The following is a 25,323-nucleotide window of genomic DNA, read 5'->3' as shown; positions in this document are numbered from 1 at the left end:
TTACCCCTGCCATTTTTACCTCTGCCATTTTTACACCGAACCGGGCAAACAGGGAGAAAGCGTGGGAGAGTGCTATCCCCACCCTTCCCGTACGAGGGAGTTTTTGCCTTTTTAAAGTTGAAATTGAGATATCTTGTATATACGGATCTTTGACGGCGGCCATATTGGAATTCAAAAAGGCGGGGCTATTCCCCGTGGCCAGATCTCTTGGATCCGGCAATTTTTGAAATCAGCGCCCCCCCAAAATACCCTTAAATGCAAAATTTCATACTTTCCGCCGGATGTGAGCATCTTTTTCACATATCTGCCCCACTAATAAGCAGAACTAGTCGGGCATAAATCTCTTGCTTCCGATAATAAACTCAACAAAAACTACTGTAGTGTAGACCTATAGCATTTTAACACTCGGAAAAAAAAGAGAAAGTAAACACCAAGTTTTCAAGTTCATATTTCTTATATATTATTTTATAAATATAATGCTTTATAAACCATTTTTAAGGTAATCTAATTAGCTATCAACCTAGTAGATCAATAAATAAAAAGGGAAACTTTACGCACGAGTGAACATATACGCTTTTCTCTTGCAAAATTTGCAAAAATGGACAAGCTGTTATTCAAGCATAATTATGCGCTCTTCCACAATGAAACAAAAGTCAGATTCAACACAGCGAGAAATGCAAATTGATTTGCAAAAATCACCCCATGATCTCTACAATGTCTCTGTAACCCTCCAAAGATAAAGAAAGGAAAACAACATAATGGAGGAAAGTCAACGGCCCCGCATTTTTTCTATTTCTTTTGTTTTGACAAAAAAATAAAGAGGGGGTGCACGCCCGGTGCGCCTTGTCTGGAGGCGCCCCTGAAAGTGAAGAATTTTCATTCAACTCCAGATTTAAAAGACATATATGAGAAGAAGCGATGAGATATCAAACAAAGATGGTACACATTTAAAATGTTATTCCAAATTAAGAAATTTTGGAATGATATTGGTTTATTTATTATTTATTTATTCCGTCATATTTAAACAGGGTAGTCCCCTCAGTTTCACAACTGCTTTCCAGGGGAGCCCTGTGTACATATTCATGATAAAAAATTGGATTACGATAGACTTCATTAAAAAAAAATCATATACAAGTATAACACATATACACAAAACAATACAAGCTTTAAAAGATACTAGACCATGCATGGAAACTGACTTAATAATGTATTCTGAATTCGGCATAGACAAAATGTATCATTAAAATGTATTATCTTGAATATGTCTCATGAATTTTTTAATTTCTTAATTAAAAAAGAACATGTAGAAATTATGTCTATTGTTTTTATCACCTTACTCCCTATAAAGTCATTTAAACTTTGATCGAGTTGACAGAAAATTCTCATGTCCTTCAGTTTCCCCACTATAAGATTGTTTGAGAATATAAAGAGAACAAGGGAACAAAAACATTATTTATGCTTTTTCGTTCATGCCTCTAATTGCGTTAATCTGGTCTTTTGTTATCTTTGTTATCTTGAAGGGCATTTGAAAACTAATTTCAATATGTCAATTTCTGAATGTTTTACTTTTGTGCCTTGGAGGACAAAAACAAATATGTTCACTCATGCGTAAAACTTCCCGTTAACTTGCATAAATATACCAAGTTGAAAACCAATTAAATAACCGTGGCACAATTTCATGATTTTTATCAAAATCTTCTATGGAAATTATAATCTGGCAAAAGTGTCTACTTTTTTTTTTTACTGAATGTATTATAATAAACATTATAGTTTACAGTACTAGTATTTGAAATACATGTACATCATTCATGTTGCTTGAATCGACTTCGTGACCTTGTTATTATATTTGACAATGGTAATTTTACTAGAAAATGCAATGAAAAGTAGAAGGATGCTGAAAACGCGCTCATTTTCGGACTACTTAACCCTGTGATCTGTACAGGGGAAAAAAAAGAGATTATATCCTGTTTCTCCAGAGATTAATGGATTTTTGAGGAGACACCCACGGGCGGATGGCTATACTGATCAGTGGGACTCAGTGAGAATGTTGGGGGATGATTGTTCCAATTCTCTTGGGATTCATTTAAGAGTATACATTATATATCTATTGTTGTGTGAAAATCATTTGCTTCAGAATGGTCTCATATTCAAATAATGTGCAGTTTAATGCCCCGTCACTGTACAGGCCTGCTAGCCCGGAACCTCTTACTTGAATATGAGACCATTCTGAAGCAAATAATTTTCCCTACAACAAAAAATAGATATATAATGTACTTTTAAATGCATCCCACAAGAATTGGAACAATAATCCCCCAGCATTCCCACTGATTCCCACTGATCAGTAGCCATCCCTTTAAAGAGGAGACACTTTAATGGTTCTTTCTAGGCGCTTTTATTCTCTTTAATCTAAAGAGCTTATCTTTTAGTCCCGTATCAAAATATACCTGGTGTCTCTTCAATCGTACACTCCGATCGGGTACCTCACGGGATGTGGCTCTCACCAAGGAGGTATATACAGTAGTATTAGTCTGGTAGGAATGGGGGGTCCCCATGCACCCCCCGAACACATTTTTTTAACTTACTTTTTTGTAACCCTTAGGATGTCTAGTTAGTGAATTTTTTTGTTCCCAAGAAAAAATCGTGTCCCATGGGGGTCATTGGCGGCCATCTTGGCAGCCATCTTGGATTTTCAGGGAAAATCATTATTTTCCATAACTTTTGAACTACACAGCATGAAATTATAAATAAAGCATTTCTTCAGGGTAAACGTGACACGAGGGATCGATTGCAATGGTTATTTATATGATAAAAGCAAGTTTGAAACAAGAAAAGCCTAAAAATATGCAAATTTTGGTGTCATTTTCACCGAAAAATACCCAAATAGTTTAACTTTTGAATTACACAACAAACAGGGACAAATAAAACAGTGCTTCAGAGTTGATACGGCATGAGGAATAGTTTGACATAGTTATTTACATGATTAAAGCAAGTTCCATAGAAGACAAGTCCAAAAATGCGAGGAAAACCAGTGTCGTTTACTCTAGAAATATTCCAAAGTTGTCCATATATACATGTACATGACAATCTCATACCTTCTAAGAGTAACTAACCACTTTTTTTTCACAGTCTGGTAGAAATATGGGGAGGGGGGTCCCATGCACCCTTCTTTTTCTATCCCTTAGGGTGTCTATTTCATGATTTTTTATTTGTTTCCAAGTAAAATCGTGTCACATGGGAGTCATTGGCGGCCATCTTGGATTTGCAAGGAAAATCATTCATTTCTATAACTTTTGAACTTTCAAACATACAAGGAAAAATAAAACATTTCTTCAGGGTAAATGTGACATGAGGAATCGATTGAGATGGTTATTTACACCATTAAAAAACGTCCGATACAAGGAAAGTCCAAAATATGAAAAATTCTGTATCGGTTACACCAGAAAGTACCCAAATAGTTCAACTTTTGAACTATACACAACATACAGGGACAAATAAAACATTTCTTCAGACGAAACACAGCATGAGGAATCAATTGAGATTGTCATTTACATGATGAAAGCAAGTTTGATACAAGAAATGTCAAAAAAATGAAAAATTAAGTGCTGTTACTCTGGAAATGGCCCAAATATTTCATGCTACATACATGGCAAATTGCATACCTCACAAAAGTGACTAACGACTTTGTCTTTAGATCATTGCCCAAATAGGCCTTTTTTGTTTGGTATCAAAAATAGAATCTGAAGAGAAAATTAATTTCAAGCATTGTCACCCCTCACTTGGTGAAATCGAATACGAATGTAAGCACTATGGTAATTCATATGCAAATACCCTTAAAATAAGAGGTCAAAGGAGGTGACACATGATATTAATGTTGATCACAACATGTGAAAGTGACTAATGGAAAAAGATAAAACTTGAACTGAAATTTAACACTCTTTGCGCGTTCAATTTCGTTTCATTTTGTATCTAAAAAGAGTTTGAGTTGGGATATTTTTAAGGAAAAAATCACTGTGCCAAAATGTTGAGCCGATTTAAAAAAATTTAGATGCCAAAATGTTTCCACTTACACTCAGGTTAAAAAAAGCAATTCATTCAAATGTATTTGTTTAAAGATTATTGTCCGAAAACAAAGAGAAAAATTTCATTTGATAGCCGGAAATCTACCCTGTGAATAGGGACTGTATATCAATGTGAATTGCTGGTACTTTAATTTAGAAATATTTGCAAATGAATCGCTTTTGTGATTACATCCTGTATGCATTCAATTCAAGTTCACATTGATTGGAATTAAGTTTTCTTTCGAATTTTGTTAAAAGTTGTCTAATACAAGACACAATATCCAAGCTGTTATCAAAAGACAAAATGATATTTTAAATGGGTTAGTCAAATACCGATGAGTGTTTTCCTGAACACAGTCACGTGATGGAGGTACATTCGTTATGTTTGCCCATGGGCGAACATTCTTGTAATGTTCTCCCATGGGATAACATGTTCATGTAACAAATGACAGAATTAAGGCCTAGGACCGCACCGCACTTATAACCTCCCTCAATAGCATTTCAAGTATGTTCCCTCCGCCGCCAGTCATCATCTATTATATTTTAACATCTCTGACGTGTGTATATGCTTTTCATGAAGTATACGGAATTAACGTATATTGAAATAATGCCTCCGGCACCACTTCGTGGCGGAGGCATAAAAATAAAGTAACACAATATGACTTCACTTTTCTAAAAGTATTCTCAATTGTCATCCTGTGTAACTGTACAAACACAGAAGCGGCTATGCGATATATCAGCTTTCCATTTCACACTTCTTTAATGTCTAGTCATCATCAAAACGATCATTGTAATCAATGTCTGGCTTCTCTTCTTCATCCTCCTTTATCTCCTTAGTAGTAATTTTCTGAAGCAAGTCAATGAGGGAAGTCGGAAAGATAGGGCCACTTGACCACACTGGCTCCATCATAACAAAGGCTATCTTCTGCCATCCTTGTCCAGGTTCAAATGGGTCATATACAGAGCATCAGAAGATTGGTTGGTCAGCTCTCTTTAACAGATGGCAAGGCGATGGGTCACACATTTAATGTGTGGGATAAGGTTGTCTCTGCAAGGTGGGAGCATGAAGAAATCCACATTGGAGTTTGTCGTCATTTGTTCGCCCTCTCCCATCATCTACTTTGGATGATGCTGCTGTAAATAGACTTCTCCGGCTCTTATGGTCATACATTAGGCATGTGAATGCTCCAATGTCTTCTGTCACCTCTTACTGGCTCTACAGACCATCCATCACCAAGATTTATGTGGGGGACATAAAACATTGGCACATTTTAAAGTCATGTTCTAAGATTTCAAGAGTGTTCATTAGTATGTAATATTGAACAATTTACCACATTTCAGTAAAATATTGCTGAAAATTATAATATCAGAATACTCTCACTTGAATGCTGTTTGATACATGGGGTGGCTTTGTAGATTCTTTAGGGGTCCGACTTTGCCCCTACTCTTGAAGGCACTTGTTACATCTTCCCCTGTAAACACATGTAGTCCAAGTATTGTGGTACAGTAACCAGCTCCCTTTGATTCTGTATGCCAGTTCACCAACATTCACAATCTGGCAATGCTCGACAGTCCATTTATCAAGGAAGATAATGAGGGTGACGGAGTAAGCATGGTGCAAGAAGATCAAGAAAATGTCTGTGTCTGGTACCCAACCTCAATAGTGGAATACTCGAGGCAGAGCGCTACCCTGGTGTCCTTCTCCTGGTTACAGCAGCTCATGGATAAAGCTTATTGTCTCGTGGGATGAATAATTGAGTGAACAAAAAGAATGTAACAGGAATCACTTAAGCTTCAGAGAATGTGATTTCTGTTACATTCCTTTTGTTTGCACAATGTGTTCCAGGAGACAATGGTGCGATATCCATGAGTGACTGTCTAACCAGTGTAAGGAGACGGACACCACCGTGACGGTCGTGCTCTACCTCAAGTGCGCTGCTAAGCTTGGGTATAAACAAGGTAGCTTTGGTGAGGAATCCAGACACACATTTTCTTGATCCCCTTGGTCCATGCTTAATCCATTCTACAATGTAGTATTTTACTTAATAAAATGGACTGTCGCGTATTGCCAGGTTGTGAATGTCAATTATCTTGCATATAGAGTTAACAGGAGCTCATTACTGTACCAAAATACTTGGACTGTATGTGTTTACCGGGGAAGATGTAACAATCAAAGTGCCTTCATAGGTTGGGAAAAGTTGGACCCCTACAGAATCTACAAAGCCACCCCACATGCCACATAGCATTTAGGTTGGGAAAAGTTGGACCCCTAAAGAATCTACAAAGCCACCCCACCACATAGCATTCAGGTGAGAGTTGTTTGATATCATGATTTTTTACAAGTACACTGAAATGTGATAAGTTGCTCAGTATTGATTATCATAATAAACACTACTGAAATCTTAGAATATGACTTTACAGTATGCCAAGTTGAGTGTTTTTTCCTCATAAATCTTGGTGGTGGGTGGTCTGTGGAGCCAGAGGTGAAGCATTCACATGCCCAAAATGTACAGCAAGGCCAGGGAGAAGTCTATTATAACGGCGTTCGCAGCATCATGCTGAAACAGATGACCAAACCAAGGTGGATTTCTCCTTGCTCCCACCTGGCAGAGGCAACCTTATTTCACACTTTCAATACCTGAACCACGTGTACCACCTTGCCATCTTCAAGCGATCTGACTAGCCAATCTTCTGGTGCGCTACCTCTTTGATCCTGGACAAAGGTGGCAGAAGACAGCCTTCGGTATCATGGATCCGATGTGATCAAGCGGCCCTATCCTTCCCACTTCCCTCATTGACCTGCTTCACAAAGTTACTGCGTAGATGGAGGAGGATGAAGAGGAGGAGCCAGACATCGATTACAATGATCGTTTTGATGATGACTGGAAATTACAGAAGTGTAAAACCAAAAGCTAACATATCACTTACCACATCTGTGGTTTGTATGATTGCACAGGATGAGAATTCAGAATACTTTAGACAAAGTAAAGTCATATTGTTTAACTTTTTTCCATATACGTTAATTCCATACTTTGTATATAAATATAAACATATATATATATATATATATATATATGTATATATATATATATATATATATATATATATATATATAGAGAGAGAGAGAGAGAGAGAGAGAGAGAGAGGGAGTGGAATTCTGGCTGTCAAGTGAAATTCATATGTTTATTTTCAAACAGGAAGGCTTTAAACAAATACGTTTGAATGAACCATTCTAAACTTAATCAGTGTTAATCTTAAATATGTTTTAATGATAACATTCTGGCACCTAAATTGGTGACACCGACAGAGCATTTTGGCACAGTGATTTCTTTTATGAAAATACCATTACTAAAACTATTCAAATATAAAATTAAATGAAATAGAAGATGCATGGCACAAAAAGTGTTCAATTACATTTTAGGTTTGAATTTTGTCGATTAGTCACTTTCACATGTTGTGATCAAAATTTGTTTGTTCACCTCTTTTGATCTGCTTTTCTAGGGGTATCTTTTAATTTCTTTTCGAAGAATTCCGATTCCCAATAATACACTGTCGAGCATTTTTCTCGTCCTTGTTGTCCCGTGACACGTACAGAGTAAATTCGATTCTATTTGTATTACTTCCGCATCTTATTTTTCTATTTTTCCATATTTCCGTATCCTTTCCACGCATCTCATTATTTTTTCGATATAGTTCTGTCGAGGATCGCTGGATTTGTTTTGCCTTTCTGTCCGTTGTATTGTCTTTCTATTATGTCAGCCTTGTCTCGTTCTGCCTTGTATTTTAGTCCTCCTTTATAAGTGTTGTCGTCCCAGTCTCGTTTAATGTTCATTCGCCTTTGTATGTGTGTGTGTCTGTTACTCTGTCTGTTTACTGTTCTTCGAGACTTTTTTATCTGACTTTATTCTCAAAATTTTCCCCTCTTTGCATCAGTTCATTTCTATTGACATTCTGTACCTGAGGGGCTGCTGCGGCTCACATTCTACAAGCATTGCCTTTTTAGTGGGTCCCTCATTTTTCGATATTTTGTGTAATGTTATATCGTTTATATCACTTCAGTCAATTTTCATTGCAACATATTTGTTATCTCACGGTTTGACAATTATGTTTTCTCAATTTTCCTTTGTTTTGATTATATGTAACCTTATTCTCTGTTACCAAAGAAAGTGAAATGTTTATGTCCTTCTTTTCGAAAAAAATGAAATAAAGTTTGAATTGAATTGAATTGAATCTGCGTATGAATTGCCATCTTACTTACATTTTTCATTTGATTTCAACAAGTGAGGCGTCAAAATGCTTGGAGTTGCATGTTGCATGCTTTTGAGCTCTGGTCTAAAGACAAAGTGCTAAGTCACTTTTGTGAAGTAGTTTGTCATGTATGTATACGGATTTTGGGTACTCTGCAGTGTAAATGACACTTAATTTTTGTATTTTAACCATCTCAATCGATTTCTCATGACACAGTTACCCTGAAGAAATTTTATATATACCTGTCTGTTGTGAAGTTCAAAAGTTACAGAATTTACTGATTTTTCTCTCAAATCAAAAATGGCCGCCAATGTCTCCCCCCCCCCTCCGACACGATTTTCACTTGGAAACAAACAAAAAAAAAATCATCAAATAGACACCCTAAGGGATACAAAAAATGAGGGTGCATGAGTATCTCCCATTCCTACAAGACTATTAAGACTTTAGTGGTTAGTCAATCATATGAGGTATATAATTGTCATGTATGTATATGGACTATTTGGGCAATTTCCAGAGTAAACGACACTTTTTTTCGCATGTTTGGATTTTTCATGTATCATACTTGTTTTAATCATGTAAATAACCAGCTAAATCGATTCCTCATGCCACATTTACCTTGGAGAAATTATTTATTTGTCCTTGTATGTTGGAAAGTTCAAAAGTTATAGAAATTAATGATTTCCCTTGCAAATCCAAGATGGCTGCCAATGACCCCCATGTGACACGATTTTTACTTGGAAACAAAAAAAAATCAAATGGACACCCTAAGGGATACAAAAAGGAGGGTGCATGCGACCCCCCATTCCTACCAGACTGTTAAGAAAAAGTGGTGAGTTCACTCTTAGGAGGTATGAGATTTTCATGTATATGTATATGGACTGCTGGGGAATATTTCTAAAGTAATCAACACTGGTTTTCCTCGCATTTTTGGACTTTTCTTGTATGGAACTTGCTTTAATCATGTAAGTAACTATCTCAAACGATTCCTCATGCCGTCTTAATTCTGAAGTACTGTTTTATTTGTCCCTGTATGTTGTGTAATTCAAAAGTTAAACTATTTGGGTATTTTTCGGTGAAAATGACACCAAAATTTGCATTTTTTAGGCTTTTCTTGTTTCAAACTTGCTTTAATCATGTAAATACCCATTGCAATCGATTCCTCGTGTCACGTTTACCCCGAAGAAATGCTTTATTTATAGTTTTATGCTGTGTAGTTCAAAAGTTATGGAAAATAATTATTTTCCGTGAAAATCCAAGATGGCTGCCAAGATGGCCGCCAATGACCCCCATGGGACACGATTTTTTCTTGGGAACAAAAAAAATCATTAACTAGACACCCTAAGGATTACAAAAAAGTAAGTTAAAAAAATGTGTTCGGGGGGTGCATGGGGACCCCCCATTCCTACCAGACTATATTAGTATACCTCCTTGCTCTCACTGCACTCGACTCCTAGCACCAAAGAGCCTAGAAGTCGCACTGTGTTCGCTTCGCAGCGCATCGCATGCAAAACGTGGTATTCATGCCTTTGATAACGTGCATTGGGCATGGGCCTGGTGCATGGGATGGATAGATCGGCGGAGAACATACACACTCGTTCAGGCACTGGACAGCGGGCGGGCTGGCACATGCACCTCATCTCATCTATATTCTCACAGATTCTAAACGTTAAACGCCTTTTTGTGAGCAAAGGCATGGAGTAATCTCATAGCAAGTCTATCGTTTTATCTACCACCCTCACTTTTTACAGTTTCGCTAATTGTTCATCTCAGGAGACATGGCTAATCGGCAATATCCATCTGCCTTTTTGAAATCGGTCCTGCAAAATGGTGTGGGCCGATACATTTGCCAGTTGCAAAGATTGACTTTCCAGTTCAGCAAAGTCCATGGAACAAGCAGAGGTGTCAGGTAAATTTGATATTCTTATCTAGGTAAAACCTCAAACATTTTCACGATCATTAACTTGTCGTGGGACACATCACTTATTCACAGACAGTCAACTTTCTTCAGATTGAAATGATAAAATTGAAGCATCTATGTCAGTTACATGGAAGTTAACGAGTGGGACTACAGTGCTGTATTGCCTTTGGATTGTGGTAGCATGGCGACAGTCGGTAAAGTTACATATTATATTAACGTTACATTATTCATTTTGGTGGAGATATATTTTGTATCTGAGAAGGATCAGGTGGGCGCTGCCTAATAGTGTAGTTATGCACTCTGTGCAAGTTCATACTCCCAAGTTCTTCTAGGTAGCGCAGGGTTTAGAATAGGGCTCTAGGGTTTGTTGTGGGAAAGTAGCAAGACCTAACGTTAGGTTCTGATTCAGAGCATGGAATTAACATCAGGATTCTACATCATTTATTAGCATGATTAGTGCTGATCATGTGAGCAGCCAGTAAATCTAACCTTGAATTTGAGTTCTTCCACTGACACAGTTTACATACCGTGTGTAACTCAATTAAGTGTGAGATTAAATCTGAATGTATTGTATGGATGGATTTGATTGATAATCTACAAATGTAACATGCATTTTTCTTGGGCAGGGGATGTCCCTGTGTCAATCATCATGCACGTTTAGCTCCATTGAAATTGAATCATTCTTCTTAAATGTGTCAAATTTACATCATGTCCATTTTGCTTTTAGTATGTATTTCATTAGATTCTGTGCATTGTTTGCCTGAGTGCAATGATAGTCCACTATTTTTGCCAATGCAGAGTACAATAAAAAAAAAAAAAAGGAAAGAATACAAACTAAAAGCTATTCAAATTTATGCATTCTCCATGACTGGTACTTCCACAGTGGCCTCAATGCTCGGCTCTTCATTATGAACTGCTCAATCCTCAATGTAGAAGAACTACACTGTATGCATAGTGTGCATGCTTTCTAACACTGACAGAAGTAACAAGAGTAATGGAGGGAATATCACTAGTTTTTATGTATTCAAAAATTATGTAGATGTAGGTATGTACAGCTATTTATGTCCTGTAGAGATTACTTGTCCAATTTCTCTTTCATCTCAATTCATGGTGCAGGGACTTCTTAGAAGAAGACATCATTGACTTTGCCAGGAAAAATCCTCAAATAGTTCTTTATGTTACTCCACACAACAAGTTCTCGAGCCCAAGAGTTGTTGCTGAGTTCTGTAAGTATTCTTCTTGGAATGTAATCCCCAGAGAACCGAAACCATTAATATTTTATGATCTACCTTGTAGTACTTTGCAATGCCTCATTATGGTAGAGGTCTCATCAGCATCAGGTCTGAGATAAAGTTACAGAATTGTGTACACTTTCACATGCCTTTTATGGAACAGTTCTCATCAGTAGTGTCGGGGGATGGGGGCTGTTATGTGCCCTAGGGGGGTGGGTTGGTTTAGATACCCGAGAGTACTCAAATAAATGAGCGTACCAGTTGACCTGCAGTAATATGCACGTTTATTACCGAAGTAATAAAACAAACAAGAAAAGAAACCCTGCAAAGAACAAGCAGAGAAAAAACCAACATCATAACACACTTCGTATATGCCATGATAACATCAGCATTGCGTTAACTTGTTACACTTGGTTCTAACACAATCACAACAACTCTCAGTTGTTTATCTCAGTCCACGAGAGTTACTGTAAGACTGTAATTAAAACTGTAACTCAATATGCATAGCTCTTCCTCACTATCAGTGATCTATAATAATTCCCATCATGGTTTACAATACCACTGAATCGTACACCATAACTGCTTTATGTTGCATCATCAGTGTCAAATGCATATCAACTCCTTCAAATGAAATGAAAAGTTGAACTACAGCTGTATCACTTCCAAAACATTATCAACTGCTTTCATTTCTTCAGTAGCCTTGTTTAGCATAATCCATACCAAAACTTCTAGTCTGCCAAGTTACACATCACATACTAGCATTATGTCATACTAATAATTTGTGTATGAAAACATAAAACAAACTTATTTTCCTCCTACAGAGGTTAACCGTTATCAAATCATTATAGAGTCACCTCATTCTCTCAATAAAACCTACACTTGGTTTCAATATACTGGAACCCACATTATTAATGACTAGTAAGCTTAAATGCAACTTGCATAGTCAACAACAAATTGTAATAATGGACAACATGTTCCACTCCATGAACTTGCATAAATGTGTAAGGAAATTGAAACATATTTATACCCAAAGTCAAACGTCACTTGTCTTCTGAACAGGTCACAACAGCTATCAGCCTCGTGCGATAAGCTGTCTCCTCACTGCTGATACACAGCGAAAATTATCCTAAATAAAAGAAACATACACACACGAATGGTCCTTATCATGGTGATTTTCAAACCATAGCATTCACACCGCTGTATGTCATCTCATACAACATGGTTCTACGATTAAATGGTAAATAAGCAAGTAGGCTCCCAACTGGATAGTGCCTCAACAGGTGGGCAGTTTCATACACATACCGATACCATGGGCGCGGCCATCTTTAATTCATTGTTTACATGAGAGCGCCCCCTAAGTCAAATGTTTTCCATCCGCACGATAACTTCTGAAGGATGTGCATTCATGCCAACCTCACGTGTTGTCTGGCACCTACATGTGCTCTAGCTAACTTGCTCACATTCGTGAAAGTCTGATGTACCATACATACTCTAATCATATGAACATGACATTTAAATGAGCCAATAATAATGATTACTACAACTTCCATTCATGCAAACCAATATTCTCCCACTTTACAAACTCCATCGCATGGTGTAAATCACGCAACTTCACTCCCACTACTCTATGCAAAGTGTGTGGCTGAGTGCACTGCTGTGTACTCTGCATGCAGCTAACACACAGGGTCAATGGCTAAGAGGACAATGACTCCGTTCACCTCAACATTTCATCTACTCTATAAAGCCGTAATATGCATTCATATTACTTTTAAACTTCACACACAGTAAGCATAATGCATACATAAATCATGTACCCAACAAAAATATCATTTAGAAAACGAAATACAAGCCTACTTACAGCAGATTTCCTCCACGTGACCTGTGATTGCCTCTCCCCTTCTCTGCAGAGCAAGGTGCAATGCCCCAGACCACCGGAACTGTTTGGCTCAACACTTTCTGTGACTGATCACTCACCAAAATATCACTCCTCCTTCCAGTAAAAATCGTATTCCTGGTTATTATTTTCATATTCTGAATAACCTTAACTATAATTTACAAAGCACATGCTCATTCTTTTCTCTCCCATAGCATATCTAACCCTCAACATTAATCAACAAACAGAACTATATTTTGTAACACGTGCAAGTACACATGCCCCAAAGTGGTGAAGTGAAACTAGCTGGGGAATTAGTAGCATGGGATGGCATTCCCATGGCAACTGTATGCTGCCACTGGCTAGTCCTTATCTCTCTCCAAAAACAACAGAGTGTTTGTTTCCCTGTGTGGCACTCTGTAATAAACCCTATAGGCAAACCGAGCCTGTGCAATATAATACACTTTCTCATCACAAAATTCTGTCCTCTGACATCTTCCCCGCTTGGGGAACATTCGTCTCGATTGTTCCATAACATTCATTCTGGTAAGAATAGAAAGCATACAAACACCTTTAAACTATTCTCCCATATACTGGTAAATCACTGAATTATCCATATCAACATTGGAACGGCACCTTTGGAATCCAAATGAAATTCCACCACTGCCTACACAAAACCACCTCCATGACAGTGCACAGCTTATAAAAGTACACCAATGTGCAGGATAAACAAACTGTACACATGCAAATCCTGTGTGCATTTATAATCCCAAAGTCGGATTATTGAGACCTGCAACCACAAACAAGCCTATCATGGTACATCCATCTGCTCCTTATATCCAAACTATCAAACCACATAGATATCAGTGTATCGACATCTATGCATGTGGTAATTATATACCTTGAATTAAGATACACAATGTGAAGCGCTTCAAATCTTCATGTATACAAGGAATAACTTCTATAGAATACCTGTAATAACCTGTATACACAACTGGTATACCTGGAATTCTTCATGTATACGACCTGTACACATTCAACCTGTGATAATCAGTACACCACTACTGTTATAAAAAAAGGCCTCATGTATACCTTATCCTGTATACATTCAATCTAGGACAATTTGCATACAACCACTTGTATGTAAAAAGGGTTCTAATTCCTGTATGATGCACAAACGTACAAATACTTCATGCAAACATAACAATGAGCCATTCATCGTCTATATGACCTGAGAATGAGCTGAAAATGAGATGATGTATCTCAACTCCTAAAACTCATACCTCGGAGATAAATCACTATCAACTCCACTGATACCATGTATCCTGACTCTATGTACAAAATGAGGGAAGTGCATCCCACTTCACGACATGGAAGCAACAGAACATATTCCTCCCTGAAATTTATCACTTTTACCATTTGAAGTGCAAAATACACTTACTTCTCAGGGTTTGCTACAAGTATTTCTTCCCCGCTTGTTACATGGAACAAGCTTCAATACTCAGTGAGACGGCCTACTGATCGATGACCTCGGCCAATGCTCTGGGTTATGGTGCACTCCCTTCGTCGATCTACTTGATCGTCTTGGTACCGGCCTCTCTTCAACCATTCCCGACGGTTCTTCATTATCAGGCAGACCATTGTATCTCCATTCCAAATTCCAATGATCATCGTCATCCTCACTGCAGTCATCTTCAGTGTCACTGGAGTCATTGTGCTCGTGAATGCTGCGATGATTGTCATGGCTGTGCTCCTCGCCATTTCCATTTGCACTATCGTTACTCGGCAAGGCTTCTGGTAACACATTACACAATGGGTTCTCTTCTGCACGGGGATCCTGCACAAGTTGTCGACGATTAACCCACTTAGCTTCTCCTCCCATGGCGGGCCGTACTTTGTACACGTCATTCTCCTCATTCTTATCAACGACTACATGAGACATTTCAAAGAACTTGTCTTGTAACTTGTGCCTCCCAGTGAAAGCATTTCTCTTTCTGAGCACTCGATCTCCAACCTCCAATGGAGCAGCAGAAGTATGTTGGTTGTGCCTTCTTTCTTCCTTCTCAGCTGCCTCTCTGAGTCGATCTGACACAATGCGGTGAGCTTTCTGTATGAGCTTTTCTTGCGTCGCAACATGATCCTCATTCCAGTTACTCATCGAGCGATTCAACATGTGATCGATAGGCAACGATGGCTTCCTGCCAAACATCAGGAAATATGGCGTCTCTCTAGTCACCTTGTGTGGTGTTGAATTGTACACGAAGAGTATGTGCTGCATAAGTTCGGGCCATTTCCTGCGTTCTTTGGGATCTAGCGACCTGATCAGTGCACACAAAGTCTTGTTCAATCTCTCACACTGGCCATTTCCAGCCGGATGATAAGCTGTAGTGTGGGACTTTGCGATTCCATAGAGCTTGCACAGTTCTCTAATGACGTCACCCTCAAATGACCTGCCCTGATCGGAGTGAATCCTGGCTGGTACCCCATAATGTGCGATCCACTGGTCCCTCAACACCTTGGCCACCGTCAAAGCTGACTGATCACGACATGGCACAGCTTGCGCATATTTACTGAATACATCTGTGAACACAAGCACATCTTCGAACCCTCCTTTCCCCCGATCTAACTTCAAAAAATCTATGGCCAGTATCTCTTGAGGGCGGAAAGCTAGCAGGTGACGTAGAGGAGGTCGCACTGTAGGTGTAGGAGTCTTGGATGAAACACATCTGAAACATCTCCTGATGTACTCCCTAGTGTACTGACTTATGCCAGGCCAGTAGCATCTCTCTCTCAGCAAACGGAGGGTGCGGTCAACCCCTTGATGGCCCCATTTATTATGTGTCATTTCCAGCATAGTCTCCCGTAGTGCTTCTGGAATGAGTAGCTGCTGAATGGGTCCAGAAATGGGGTCATTTACTTCCCTGTATAGTACACCTCTGTACTCCTTGTAGTTGGCCCACTCCCTCAGCCATCCCTGACTCTGTTGGCTCTCCTGAATATCCAACTCCTCTCCTGGCCTCCACTTTCTCTCCCACAACCGCCACACTACTCCGAGCGCCTCATCATCCTTTTGCATCGCTGCCAGCTGGTCATGATTGTATGAAGGCAGTACACCTAATCTTGGCTGATCATCTATCTCCCCTCGACATACTTGCACGGCCGTCGGGCACTGCGACTGCAACTCATCTCTGGGTAGTGCTGAGGAGCTGGTTGCCTCATCCACCATCGTAGCTACCATTTCGCTTGTCATGTCATCTGGTCGCCTGCTGAGGGCATCCGCGCACCTGTTACTCTTGCCTGTCCTGTACTTAATGTCAATGTCAAAAGGTGCTAGCTGAGCAGCCCAGGTCCAAACTTCTCCGTTACAGCCCATTTCAGGGCTAACAGCTCAATCTTGAAGCTGCTTATGTCAGTGTAGTTCTTCTCTGAGCCACGAAGACATCTGCTAGCGTAAGCTATAGGGTGAAGTTGTCCATCATCCCCCTCTGAAGCAGACAGGCTCCTAACCCTCGCATGGAAGCGTCCACTTCAAGTACAAAGTCCTGGTCAAACTTGGGATAGGCCAGTACGGGTGACTCGGTCAGCAATGACTTCAACTCAACAAAAGCATCCTCTTGTTCCTTGCCCCAATGAAATGCTGCTTTGTTTCCTTTCCCCTTCAGGGCAACTTGATGCAAGGGACCAGCGATCTGTGAGAAACCTCGAATAAAGCGCCGATAGTATGAAGCCAATCCGAGGAACGAGCTGACTTCTCTCCCATTCTGTGGTCGTGGCCAGGTCTTGACCTTTTCTACTTTCCCAGGGTCCACCTGTACTCCGTTACTGGAAACCACATGTCCCAAGTACTCCACTTGTTGACGGAAGAATTGACATTTCTTCCCCTTCACTTTCAGTCCATTTGCCGCCAGCCTAGATAAGACGACATCCAACCTCTGAATATGCTCCTCAACCGTGGGGGAAAATACAAGAATGTCATCCAAGTACAGAATGAGCTGACTCAAATTCAAATCACCCAGGATATATTCCATCGTCCGCTGAAATGTGCTGGGACTGTTTGTCAGTCCTTGTGGCATACGAGTGAACTCGTATAGCCCCCAGGGAACTCGAAACGCCGTCTTATCCACGGATGCTGGGTCCATCACCACCTGAAAATATCCGTGCGCAAGATCCATTGTTGAGAAGTATCTCGCCTCTCTCAGTGCCTCCAAAGTCTCCTCAATACGGGGCAAGGGAAACGAATCTTTCACTGTACGCTCATTGACTTTCCTGTAATCTATGCACAGTCTAACTGACCCATCTTTCTTCTTAACGAGTACAACAGGACTTGCATAGGGACTCTTGGATGGACGAATAATTCCTTGCTCGAGCATCTCTTGGAGCATCTTCTTGACTTCAGACATCAGAGCGGGAGGTATGCGTCTGTATGGGAGTCTGATTGCAGGCCCATCCCTCATCTGAATCTCATGTGGGACGACATTACACTCTCCCAGATCAAATGTTCCAGCTGAAAACACTGCAGCATGTTTGTCAAGCAGCTTGGCAACTTTCGCCTCTGTCTCCTTTGACAGCCCTTCTAACTTCACGCCTGGGGGTAGCTCTGCAACCTCAACTGCTATTTTGGTAGCATCCTCACGTTTTGCAGCACCACAGTTGGCATCCTCCTGCACCACTTCGCAAAGTGACACCACAATTTTTTCGTCTTGCACTCCTAGCACGACTTCTGGCTTCATCGTTCCTACTGATGCCTCAGCTACTGTAGTGTTTCGCGTGAGTTGAACTTCTTCACCAGTTTCATTCGCCAGCAGTACATCAAGAGGGGAGCCAGACTCTAGGCGATGTAGTCCCTCGAAAGCTTTCACCTCTGCTTTGACCATACTGGACGTAGGATGCACCACAACATCACTGGGAAGCATGCTCCTATCCTTTGCACTCCAGTTGCAGATAACGCGCCTCACTGTGAAGGGAGGAAGAACTTCGTCACTCACCGGATGAATCTTAATGGAGCTCACATGAACGTCAGGACCCTTTGCCTCTCTTACAGGACCACCAACTGCCGTCTTCATCTCACCGAAGATGGATGGGTCGGTGATGTGTCTCAGGATGTTGCAGCCCAGCAGGATTGGGTACTTGGTATGCTTCACTGCACACGCCTGGTCTGCAACTACCAGAAAGCTTCCAGTTAGCTCTCGTCCTTTGATCTCCACAGGTACCTCCACGTATCCCTGGACTGGTATCTCGATACCTCCGACTCCTACGACATTCAAAAAGAGCCCTGCCGTATCCTGCAGCTCTCCGAGCTTACTCTTCAACTCCTCATGATAGAGCGAAGCAGGAATAATGGATGCTTCGGCACCTGTATCGACGACACATCCCACTTGCACACCTCCAATTGCTATCATACAGCATGGACTTCTGGCAACTAAACGATCCACCAAATCAGGTTGAAATGAAGTTTCACCAGCCACTACACTCCCTCGGTTAGCTCCTGGGTGCACTGGTGTTTCAGGTGCACTGGTAGATGCTTCTGGCGCGGAGCTTGCTTCCTGCTTCTTCGTTGGGCAGTCCTTACTTGCATGCCCCTCCTTCATACAGTTGAAACACACAATATCCTTCGTACATTCCTGCTTTGTGTGGCCTTTCTGCAAACAGTTATAACATTTCAACTTGTCTCTCCCTCTCTTGGGCTGCACTCTGGGAGGATTGGTCTGTGCTTGCACGAGTGCTTGCACACTTTTTGCGAGTTGAGCCACATCCTTCTTCAGCTCGGACAGCTCGCCCTGCAAGTCGGATCCACTTTTTCCATGGTGTTGTGTGGTGGGACTAATATCCACTCGCTCCGTGAAAATCTCATTAACTCGGGGCTTTCTGACTGGCTCCTGATCCCGAAAGAAGCTCAGCACCTCTTCACGCATTTCAAGAAATGTCTTCTCTTTCGCAGCCATCTCAATCCTTCGGAGTTCACGCTGGACCCACTTTTCTTTCGCTCCTCTGACGAACCTCTCTTTTAGTGAACCATCTTTCAAGCGTTCCAATGCTTTCCGGTCATCCTCTGCTGGTGCCGCCTTCACCATCCGGTCGTACATCCGCATAAGCACACGGCTGTAGTCGGCGAGTGTTTCACCTTCCAGCTGATCTCGGTTGTGAAAAGTTTGGCTGAGAGAAGGGACAGACTCAACCGGCGCGAAGAGAGACTTTAAGACGTCAATTATTTTGTCGCTGTCTTTCCGCACATCATCACTCCTGCACAAGACCTCTTCTTTAGCCACTCCAGCTAAATTATCCAACAGCGCTTGGGCCTTGGCTTCTCCTGTAAGATTATAGTGTCTAGCATAACTAGAAAACTCATCCAGCCACTCTTGGAGTGATAACTCTCCTCGTGAAGGGCCTCGAAACTTGCTGATCTTCACTGGGGGTGGAGCGCGTTGCACATTCAATCCCTGTAACACATCGGTGAGCGCTGCAATCATCTGAGTTACGGATTCTGCCATTGCTGTAACAAAAGGCTCACAGTGGGAAAGAAAACAAATACAAACACCATAAAATCTCAGTACACAATTACTGACAATTACTTAACTACGTAAGTAACTCTAAACCACTCTGACATCCAGCTTGGATGTCTACTCGGTTGAACCACATCCAGTTCTGATCAGTCTCTGTCTATGATGCCACGCAGTCAGCATTCAATCCGCACCACCAACCAGCCTAGCTCTGTCTGGTGTTCGATAATCACGTCCTCGCCCTGATCAGTCAACGTCTCACGGTGACAGTCTACGGTGCCACGCAGTCAGCACTCCATCAGCACCGCCAACCAGCCTAGCTCTGTCTGGTGTTCGATGATCACGTCCTCGCCCTGATCAGTCGAACGTCTCACGGTGACAGTCTACGATGCCACGTAGTCAGCATTCCATTAGCACCGCCAACCAGCCTAGCTCTGTCTGGTGTTCGATGATCACGTACTCGCCCTGATCAGTCAACGTCTCACCCAGACTTGATGCTGTCTCGCCGTCAGTCATGCACGTGACACCTGGATCCAATCAGGCTGAGGTCTCGTCCTCCGCTACGACGATGGGGTTTCTATCACTGCTCCACGTCAAAAATCCTGTCCGTGACGCCACTTGTCGGGGGATGGGGGCTGTTATGTGCCCTAGGGGGGTGGGTTGGTTTAGATACCCGAGAGTACTCAAATAAATGAGCGTACCAGTTGACCTGCAGTAATATGCACGTTTATTACCGAAGTAATAAAACAAACAAGAAAAGAAACCCTGCAAAGAACAAGCAGAGAAAAAACCAACATCATAACACACTTCGTATATGCCATGATAACATCAGCATTGCGTTAACTTGTTACACTTGGTTCTAACACAATCACAACAACTCTCAGTTGTTTATCTCAGTCCACGAGAGTTACTGTAAGACTGTAATTAAAACTGTAACTCAATATGCATAGCTCTTCCTCACTATCAGTGATCTATAATAATTCCCATCATGGTTTACAATACCACTGAATCGTACACCATAACTGCTTTATGTTGCATCATCAGTGTCAAATGCATATCAACTCCTTCAAATGAAATGAAAAGTTGAACTACAGCTGTATCACTTCCAAAACATTATCAACTGCTTTCATTTCTTCAGTAGCCTTGTTTAGCATAATCCATACCAAAACTTCTAGTCTGCCAAGTTACACATCACATACTAGCATTATGTCATACTAATAATTTGTGTATGAAAACATAAAACAAACTTATTTTCCTCCTACAGAGGTTAACCGTTATCAAATCATTATAGAGTCACCTCATTCTCTCAATAAAACCTACACTTGGTTTCAATATACTGGAACCCACATTATTAATGACTAGTAAGCTTAAATGCAACTTGCATAGTCAACAACAAATTGTAATAATGGACAACATGTTCCACTCCATGAACTTGCATAAATGTGTAAGGAAATTGAAACATATTTATACCCAAAGTCAAACGTCACTTGTCTTCTGAACAGGTCACAACAGCTATCAGCCTCGTGCGATAAGCTGTCTCCTCACTGCTGATACACAGCGAAAATTATCCTAAATAAAAGAAACATACACACACGAATGGTCCTTATCATGGTGATTTTCAAACCATAGCATTCACACCGCTGTATGTCATCTCATACAACATGGTTCTACGATTAAATGGTAAATAAGCAAGTAGGCTCCCAACTGGATAGTGCCTCAACAGGTGGGCAGTTTCATACACATACCGATACCATGGGCGCGGCCATCTTTAATTCATTGTTTACATGAGAGCGCCCCCTAAGTCAAATGTTTTCCATCCGCACGATAACTTCTGAAGGATGTGCATTCATGCCAACCTCACGTGTTGTCTGGCACCTACATGTGCTCTAGCTAACTTGCTCACATTCGTGAAAGTCTGATGTACCATACATACTCTAATCATATGAACATGACATTTAAATGAGCCAATAATAATGATTACTACAACTTCCATTCATGCAAACCAATATTCTCCCACTTTACAAACTCCATCGCATGGTGTAAATCACGCAACTTCACTCCCACTACTCTATGCAAAGTGTGTGGCTGAGTGCACTGCTGTGTACTCTGCATGCAGCTAACACACAGGGTCAATGGCTAAGAGGACAATGACTCCGTTCACCTCAACATTTCATCTACTCTATAAAGCCGTAATATGCATTCATATTACTTTTAAACTTCACACACAGTAAGCATAATGCATACATAAATCATGTACCCAACAAAAATATCATTTAGAAAACGAAATACAAGCCTACTTACAGCAGATTTCCTCCACGTGACCTGTGATTGCCTCTCCCCTTCTCTGCAGAGCAAGGTGCAATGCCCCAGACCACCGGAACTGTTTGGCTCAACACTTTCTGTGACTGATCACTCACCAAAATATCACTCCTCCTTCCAGTAAAAATCGTATTCCTGGTTATTATTTTCATATTCTGAATAACCTTAACTATAATTTACAAAGCACATGCTCATTCTTTTCTCTCCCATAGCATATCTAACCCTCAACATTAATCAACAAACAGAACTATATTTTGTAACACGTGCAAGTACACATGCCCCAAAGTGGTGAAGTGAAACTAGCTGGGGAATTAGTAGCATGGGATGGCATTCCCATGGCAACTGTATGCTGCCACTGGCTAGTCCTTATCTCTCTCCAAAAACAACAGAGTGTTTGTTTCCCTGTGTGGCACTCTGTAATAAACCCTATAGGCAAACCGAGCCTGTGCAATATAATACACTTTCTCATCACAAAATTCTGTCCTCTGACATCAGCCTCACAGGTCTGCCTTGATTTCATTTTAAAATTTCCTTCTTTTTTAACTCACCTAAGCCGAAGGCTCAAGTGAGCTATTGCGATCACTCTTCGTCCGGCGTCCATCGTCCGTCGTCTGTCGTCCGTCGTCCGTCGTCTGTACACTTTTTACATTTTCATCTTCTTCTTGAGAACCCCATGTCTGATTTTCACCAAACTTGGTAGGTAGCATCCCTAGGGGGATAGGATCTCAATTTGTTAAAACGGACACCATGGCCCATCTGGGGGGCCCCAGGGGGGGCCCAAACCCCCTAAAATTAAGGAATCTTTAAAAATCTTCTTCTCTAGAACCAGAAGTGATAGGGCTTAGTTAATACTATGAGTTAGTACATTGATGACTGTAGTTTCAAGTTTGTTCATGGGGGAATCAGGGGTGCCCCCCTTGGGACCCAGTGGAGGGGGGTGGGGAGGGGTCCTTATGGGGCCTAGATTGTACATTTTCTTCTTCACTTTGAGATCCCCATGTCTGATTTTCACCAAACTTGGTAGGTAGCATCCTAGGGGGATAGGATCTTAGTTTGTTCAGTGGGCACCATGGCCCATCTTGGGGGCCCCCAGGGGGGCCCAAACCCCCTAAAATTAAGGAATCTTTAAAAATCTTCTCTAGAGCCAGAAGTGATAGGGCTTAGATAATACTATGAGTTAGTACATTGATGACTGTAGTTTCAAGTTTGTTCATGAGATTGGCGGAATCAGGGGTGCCCCCCCCCCCCCCCCCCCCCCCCCCGGGACCTAGGAGAGGGGATGGGGATGGGTTCTAATGGGGCCTGAATTGTACATGTTCATCTTCTTCTTGAAAACCTCGTGATGAATTTTGACCAAACTTAGCAGGTAGCATCCCTAGGGGGATAGAATCTCAATTCCTTCAAATGGGCACCATGTCCCTCTTGGGGAACCCTTAGGGGGCCACCCCCCCCCCCCCTCCACATTAAGGCATATTTAAAATCTTCTACTCTAGAACCAGAAATGATAAAGCAAAGTTAATACCATGAGTTTGTACATTGATGACTTTAGTTCCAAGGTTGTTCATTACAGATCCAGGGCTGCCTGCCCCCCCCCCCCCCCACCCTGAATGTGAAGGGGGGGGTCCATATGCAGACCTATTAAGTTTCCAATGTTCTCGGGTAAGAGTGTACATGGAAGGTGAAATTGCGATACTCAGGTGAGCGCGTGACCCGCGGGTCTCTTGTTTTTTTTGGGCATGAGATCAGATAGGGAAATTTGTATTTGTAGCATCAGATTGTACTATAATGTTGCAAATAATGCAATGATGAATTTCCTTGAGAGCTGGTTGTAGTCACAGACATTGTGGACCAAGACCATAATTTACATGATATATTTGTGTGCAAGCTTGTTGGAAAGTTGTGAGTTCATGGCATTATCACAAAGCTAATTGGCATACCATTATGTTCTGTTGATTAAACTTCACTTTTCAGTAAACACATGTCAAAATTTTAAATTCCATATGTTAAGTGCTTGACATCAGATTTGGTAACACTTCTGCCACCCTGTTTTCCATAATTTTATTCGTATCTATTACAATCAACTTAAACCTAGTGTGGAATTGTTGCAAATTCAACATGAAAACTCAGTCTCTATGCATTAAACAACTGGAAAAGTAAAGTCTCTTGTGAAAAAAAAAAGTGATTTTAAAAAAAGAAACACAATCGCACAAAGCAGTGTTTGTGGACAGCTATGACATAATGCAAGTTCAATCCACTGGGACGAAACAAAGTCCTGACTCTCTCATTATGTGATGTACAATGTAGCTCTGATGTGAAGTATGTGCATAGTGTGAATTTAATATTTCAGATCTTTTTGGGACTCTTGGAGCTTCAAATTTACCCAGCATTTGACATGCAAGCAGTCGTCTTCTGCAAGGTGGACTGCAGTAGCAACTTGGCATAAAATCCTGATATCGGAAAGAAAAAAGCAACCTGGAAACTATTCACAGAGGCCACAGCCAACTTTGCTGTTAGGTTGTGTATTCTGCCTTTCATAAACACACAGTCTTATTCAGTATCTTTTAATGCTTTACTCCTCTGTTTTGCAGTGAATGGTCAGAAGCGGTCAGTGCAGCTGTCCAAGCTTGACCGTGATGAGGTGGCCAAACAAGTGGAACTTCTGAGGACCCAGTCGGGGAATGATGTGGTGCGCATCCGGAAGCCCATCCACACAGATTTCCCAAGCATCCAGGGAACATGGCATCCATTTGCCAACAAACAGACTGACTTGAACGTGACACAGTTTCCCACACCCAGTCCCACATTTGCCTACACTGCGAAATCTAGACCACTTGAAGTCTTTAGCATGAAGGAGGTGAAGGAACATCTCAAGGACAAAGTGCAGGAGTCGGAAATATCTTGAGAAATACCATGCTTTGCTGTGATGATGCAATGAATGAAACCATCGAGACTGACAGGGACTTTTATTGTCTTAATATTACCTTATATCATCCTTCAGCTGTGCAGAGATGTGCATATCTGTTGGAACAGCAAAAAGGGGTGTCTTGCCCAAATAAGATACTGATACAGAGCATAGTTAGCACTGTGATGGTATTGAGGTGTAATTGAAACAACTACTGTATTCGCAATGTATTTGCCAAGTCTAATTTTGTGCGAATCGGGACTTCCTGACAATTTC

General features: G+C 41.0%; 1 protein-coding gene across 1 annotated transcript; it reads left to right on the top strand.

The window, feature by feature from the left end:
• The first annotated feature begins 9,934 nt into the window (after positions 1-9,934).
• On the top strand, positions 9,935-25,094 carry LOC139724312 (large ribosomal subunit protein mL43-like). Its single transcript, XM_071635455.1, has 3 exons — positions 9,935-10,212; positions 11,341-11,450; positions 24,734-25,094. The coding sequence occupies exons 1-3, from the start codon at positions 10,082-10,084 to the stop codon at positions 25,045-25,047; spliced, it is 555 nt and encodes a 184-aa protein (XP_071491556.1). The 5' UTR covers positions 9,935-10,081; the 3' UTR covers positions 25,048-25,094.
• The last annotated feature ends 229 nt before the right edge of the window (positions 25,095-25,323 follow it).

The sequence above is a fragment of the Diadema antillarum genome, unplaced genomic scaffold, assembly GCF_040938485.1.
Source record: "Diadema antillarum isolate AM-2024a unplaced genomic scaffold, OU_Dant_1.0 scf00000211, whole genome shotgun sequence".
Lineage (NCBI taxonomy): Eukaryota > Metazoa > Echinodermata > Echinoidea > Diadematoida > Diadematidae > Diadema > Diadema antillarum.
The sequence above is the reverse complement of the archived record's forward strand: the minus strand, read 5'-3'. Positions and strand labels throughout refer to the sequence as shown.

What these genes read in the sequence shown, in the direction of transcription:
- LOC139724312 (XM_071635455.1), top strand. Translation starts at nt 10,082, where the DNA reads ATGGCTAATCGGCAATATCCATCTGCCTTTTTGAAATCGGTCCTGCAA. An exon ending in GGAACAAGCAGAGGTGTCAG is followed by an intron (nt 10,213 to 11,340) that starts GTAAATTTGATA and finishes TTCATGGTGCAG; the next exon opens with GGACTTCTTAGAAGAAGACA. An exon ending in AAGAGTTGTTGCTGAGTTCT is followed by an intron (nt 11,451 to 24,733) that starts GTAAGTATTCTT and finishes TCTGTTTTGCAG; the next exon opens with TGAATGGTCAGAAGCGGTCA.